The 5,661-nt window shown below is 54.1% G+C and overlaps 1 protein-coding gene across 5 annotated transcripts in view; it reads left to right on the forward strand.

Annotated features, from left to right (window-relative positions):
• Positions 1-5,661, forward strand: part of RBSN (rabenosyn, RAB effector) — a 35,404-nt gene that overhangs the window by 26,393 nt on the left and 3,350 nt on the right. For all 5 annotated transcript variants that reach the window (XM_010862479.1, XM_010862477.1, XM_010862476.1 and 2 more), the window contains exons 9-12: positions 1,665-1,751; positions 2,969-3,071; positions 4,064-4,168; positions 4,809-5,615. In XM_010862479.1, coding sequence (XP_010860781.1) covers positions 1,665-1,751; positions 2,969-3,071; positions 4,064-4,168; positions 4,809-5,615 — 1,102 coding nt within the window. The remainder of the gene's footprint in view (positions 1-1,664; positions 1,752-2,968; positions 3,072-4,063; positions 4,169-4,808; positions 5,616-5,661) is intronic.

Raw genomic sequence — 5,661 nt, forward strand, 5'->3', positions numbered from 1 at the left:
TTGTGCCTTTGACACCACTGTGGGTCCGTGGGCTCTCCTCTAGCCAGAGGGGAGCTACCGTTGCTGAGAACGTCTCCAGGTGTGTTAACTCTTCCTCCCAAGACCAGTTCTGCAGAGCTTCAGTACGTGCGTCTCAGTCTGTCACTCAGTCATTCAGTGGGTGTTTATCAAGCACGCGTTGGGTGCCAAGCACTCTTCTGAGCGCTGGGGCTGTAGCAGTGCACAGCGAAGACAGCGCCATTATCACGGGAGTGCAGACCGTGACAAGCGAACAAGTAACACACAAGATAACGAAGCCGGGCCTGACGGCTGCCCCGAAGATAACACAGTGGGTTGATGTGACTGAGACCAGGGCAGCGATTCCAGATTTAGGCCAGCCCTGTTATCTTCCACATGACTTGGTGATATTGAGACAAAGTACAAGTCCTCTTGGTTCTGGTCTGATGTTCTTTTTGCAAACTGTGCTGTTAGAGATGATGAAACAACTTTGCTGAGTCTGTAGATTACAGAACACACCAGGGTTTTTCCAGCCAGGATTGCCTGATAGAGGGAAACCAGGTTAGCCTGGCAGGGCTTTTATTTAACTTAACTTGCTGCTGCCTCAGGAAGGGAGCTGAGTGGCCATAGCTGAGGCTGGATTAATAGCTGGGAGATCACGTGAAATGCTTCTGTTCTCAGGAAACCTTAAGCTCGTCCCATGTGTTAGTTACTAGGGGTATAAAAATGAAAAACCATCATCACTGCACTTGGAATTCAGCACTCTGGTGGGAGTGTGTGTGCGCGCTTAGTTGCTAAGTGATGTCTGACTCTTTTCCACCCCATGGACTGTGATTTCCCAGGCAAGAATACTGGAGTGGGTTGCCATTTCCTTCTCCAGGGGATCCTCTTGCTCCAGGGATCAAATCTAGGTCTCCTGCTTGGCAGGCAGATTCTTTACCACTGAGCCACCAGGGAAGCTGCCTGGTGGGAGTGGCAGCCTCGTAAATGAAATTCTGAGACCACATGATAACCACGTTGTTCCTCTGAGACTGATAAGCCCCCACTGGCCTTTTCTGATGTCCCCTCCTCTGCTCTCTGGGTGGTCTTTGAGGAAAGAAAAGTGCCTTCTCCTCTGGTGTGGGGTAAGCAACTCATCCCTCTTCCTAGATGCACAGAAGTCATTCCGGGAAAGTGTTAGGCTGAAGCAGGGTCAGTCCTGCTTATTTTGACAACGAGCTTAGGAGCTGGCCATCATAGGCCTCGGCACTGGTTTTCCCACGGCATCAGCAAATTAAAAGCGACTTCTGGTTAATTAACACTCACATTTTGAAAAGGAACGAGCATTGCATTATATGAAAGTGACAGTGAAAGTCGCTCAGTCGTGTCTGATTCTTTGCGACCCACGGACTATACTGTCCATGGAATGCGCCAGGCCAGAATACTGGAGTGGGTAGCCTTTCCCTTTGCCAGGGGATCTTCCCAACCCAGGGATTGAACCCAGGTCTTCCGCATTGCAGGTGGATTCTTTACCAGCAGAGCCACATGGCGGGGGAGTCTAAAATGACTTGGAGAGAATTAACTATCCCTCTCTCTGTGAGGCCTTAAACCTGTAGAGTCCTTTTACACCACACTCTCCATTCAGTGCCGTGAAACCTAGATCAAACATCTGCATTATTTCTCCCTAGTGCTGGAGAGACAACCTACAGTCTGGAACATGCTGGTGACCTTCGAGTGGAAGTGCAGAAAGTGTATGAGCTAATAGACGCGTTAAGGTAAGGTCTGTTAGGTGATGTTCCTACCTGTTGGCTTAAGTGGAGGATGTGCTGGGTTTACCGGGTGGTGGGCGGCCAGCAGACCTAGCTTACCTGGTCCTGGTGATCGGGGGTGTGTGTGAGGAGGAGGCTGAGGGGGCTGCCAGCTCCGGCCCTCAGTGCGTCTCGGTAACTTGCTTGAGGAGTTTACCGTTCATGATTGTTAAAGGAACAGGAGCCGGTTGGCGTCAGCTGTGTGTCGGTCACGGGCTGCTTCCACTCAGGGTGGCTCTTGTGTTCTGCCACAGTTACCCTGTGACGTAGAGATTAACACCCCCATTTCATAGGTGCAAGAGTGCACCCCAGCTAGCGAAAGTGCTGGAACCAGGATGGAGTCCAGACTCTTTCTTCAGTTTGACCACTGCTTTTTTTTTTGGCTGCACTGTGTGGCTTGTGGGGTTTTTTTTCCCCAACCAGGGACCAGAACCAGGCGTGCGGCAGTGAAAGTGGCCTAGTCTTACTGAACCACCAGGGACTTCCCAGCTACTGTTTTTAACTGTGGATTGGCTGTTGGGGTTAGCTCAGCCCTTTGCGGTATAGGAAGTACTGTGATTCAGAAAACAGAGATGCGGAACCCTTGTCCATCCGGACATGAAAGACAGAGGTTGCAGGATCAGATGCAAAGTGAAAATGCAGGTCCTTGATCCAAGTTCAGAATTGTAAGGGACTTCCCTGGTGGTCCCGTGGTTAGGAATCCGCCTTCCGATGTGGGTTCAATCCCTGATCGAGGAACTGAGATTCCACATACCACGGGGCAGCCAAGCCCGTGTACTGCAACTACTGAGCCCTCGCCCCACAACTGAAGAGAAGTCTGTGTGTCGCACCCGAGAGCCTGCAGCAGCAACCAGGACCTGATGCAGCCAAATACAGAAATAAATACAAAAAGGAGGCTTGTGAGGCAGTGACAGCAGAATGCTAAACTAAGCACAGGGCTCCCCTGCTGTACCGGTCATGGCCCTCGGTGGCTGGGTGTTTGTCGTTCGCCCTGTGCTTGTTTGGGGCCTCAGGTACAGCCAGCAGGTAAGAAACGGGCTTCACTTGCAAGGACGTTTCAGGGGAGCCTGGAGCCCATTTCTCGTCATACCTTGCCGGCATGCAAGCCTGGCGACTGGGGACTCTTCACCCGTGTTTCTGAGGCTGGCCATGCCTCTTACAGCGACGTGTTTGTTCTCATGCAGTAAGAAGATCTTAACCTTAGACATGAAGCAGGACCCGCTGCCACATCCGAACACGCTGCGGCTGCAGAGGATGATCAGATACTCAGCCACACTGTTTGTGCAGGTAAAGCCGCCACTCTCCACCACTCAGAGGGTGGACGGGGCCCATGGCTTGCTTGTTCTCTGTTCGTACACTTACTGCTCTTTAGGGTTACACGTGTGTCAGCCACATCTAGAGAAAAATCTGCATGTCAAAAGAAAGTGACATAGACCCTGCTCTGGGTGTGCTCACCACCCTTTATGTAACTGTTCCCCTGTCCCTGGGCATCTGATGGGCTCCCATTTCTCCGCTGCTGTGAGGAGTGCCTGGTGGACCTGCTTGCACAGAGCGTTTTCTCCTTGGGATAAGCTCCTGGGGGCTCTCCCTGGGCTCTTGGTCTGGAGGAGACAGGTGATTGTTCAAGGGCTCACTCCACCTGGGAGGCTGCATCTGAGTCGTCTCGACCTCAGAAAGCCCTTGTGAGAGTCACAGTCGCCTGTGCGGCTCCTGACGGAGATGTACATGTGCTGTTGGGTTAGTTACCTGACACCATCCTGCAGAGCGAGGCCCCTCCTGCTTCTGATGGATGACTGTATTCCATAGTCGTCGGTGGGTGCCTGCTGCGGCCCAGGCAGTTTTAGGTGCTGGGTGTCCTGATAGACCTTCCCGTTCTCATAGAGCTTATATTATAGAGAGGGGATGGATGAGAAAGAACCGAATATATGGTTTAAGAGGGTGGAAAGTGCTGGGGAGAAATGGAAGGAGGGCATGGGGGTGGGGCTCAGACGGTAGCTTACAGATGTGGTAATGGACAGGGAGGGCAGGAAAAGGCCTCACTGAGACAGCAAGTAACCGGGATGTCTGGTGTTGATCATCTAATGAAAAGGCTGGCCCTCCATAAGGAAGCTGGCACGGACCTGATTTCAGGGTTAGGTCCTTCCCTGCTCTGCTTGTTAGGGTGACTGTCTGAGACCGATGTGACGTAGCTTCAGCGGGCTCTCACTAGGGAACTTCAGATTCATTTTTTTCCCCCCTGAAAAGGGTTTAAGTGTAAAATTGTCCGTGACCCCCTACAGGAAAAGTTGCTTGGTCTGATGTCACTGCCAACCAAAGAGCAGTTTGAGGAACTGAAACAGAAAAGGAAGCAGGAGATGGAGCAGAAGAGGATCCTGGAGAGGCAGGTGAGCGAGGCAGGGGACGCTGGCACCCGGCTTCTTCCACGCGGCTCCATGAGCACAGAGGCCTCCACAGGCTCCCAGGAGGTCCCATGAGGTTGTCGTTAAGTCAGAACCTCTCACTCGCTCTGGTTTGTGTTTTCCTTCTGTTCTGGCCTCTTGCATTTTAGAAATCAAAGTAACTGTTTTTCTCCCCCAGATCCTATTTTTCTTTCAGAGGTTCTGCTGATTTTCTCTTGTCTAGAATACCATGGAGACTGGCAGTCCTCCCCGCGGTACGGGCTGCAGATGACCCAGACACCAGGGAGTTCTTAGAACACTTTGGGACATGCAGTATTAAGCAGAGAATAATATGTGTGTTTGAGATTGTGTGAGAGTCCAGTGTAGATGAGTGGTAATAGACCTCAGAGGTTTAAGGTAAGTGTTTAGCCAGTGAATGTGAGATGGAGGAACGCTTACCTCTTAACTTACTGTTGTTATTTTAATTTTGAAAAATCATGGCTTGATTTTAGCAGCTGGATATCATAGTCCTGAGGTGGGGAATTGGGGTCTCACTGGAATGGGCATGGCGTGGCCGCAGTGGTGGCCGGCAGTGTGGCTGTTGGCCTGGTGACCGTGTTTCTTTTTGGCTTTGGTGTCTTCCCAGGCTGCCCTGGAATCCCAGCGGAGGCTTGAGGAGAGGCGGAGTGACCTGGCGTCCCGCGCGACCAACGGGGAGGTGGCGCCCCCTCGCAGGGGTCCTGCCCCGCTGAGAAAGGCTGAGGGCTGGCTCCCGCTGTCGGAAGGCCAGAGGCAGAGCGAGGACCCGGACCCCCTCCTGCAGCAGATCCACAACATCACGTCCTTTATCCGGCAGGCCAAGGCCGCGGGCCGGACGGATGAAGTGCGCACGCTGCAGGAGAACCTGCGCCAGCTGCAGGACGAGTACGACCAGCAGCAGACCGAGAAGGCCATCGCGCTGTCCCGCAGGCAGGCCGAGGAGGAGGACCTGCAGCGGGAACAGCTGCAGGTGCTGCGGGAGCGGGAGCGGGAGCGCGAGCAGGGCCAGGCGGCCTCTCTGCACACGCGGACTCGGTCCCTGGACTTCCGGGAGATCAGGCCTTTTCAGCTGGAGCCGAGCAGGGAGCCACGCACGCACCTCGCTCACGCTTTGGATCTGGGCTCTTCCCCAGCTCGGAGCGGCACTGCCACCAAGACCTCTCCACCCAGCTCGGCTCCCGAGCCCTTCCGAGGGTGGTCTGGGCCCCCAGCCCTGGGCCAGGAGTTCCTGCCCCAAAGCACCGCGTCGCCTCGCAGTGAGGCGCCCTCCCTGAATCCCTTCGATGAGGAAGAAGACCTCGCCAGCCCCTCAGCTGAGGACACGGCCAACCCTCCTGCTCCAGAGCCTTCCCTTGGCCCGCCAGCCTGTGTGCTCAGAGAGTACAACCCTTTTGAGGAAGAGGATGAAGAGGATGCTGTGGCGGGGGATCACCTCACCAAGCCCAACAGCCCCCCCCCCC

Source organism: Bison bison, unplaced genomic scaffold (assembly GCF_000754665.1).
Source record: "Bison bison bison isolate TAMUID 2011002044 unplaced genomic scaffold, Bison_UMD1.0 scf7180017864482, whole genome shotgun sequence".
NCBI classification, from domain to species: domain Eukaryota; kingdom Metazoa; phylum Chordata; class Mammalia; order Artiodactyla; family Bovidae; genus Bison; species Bison bison.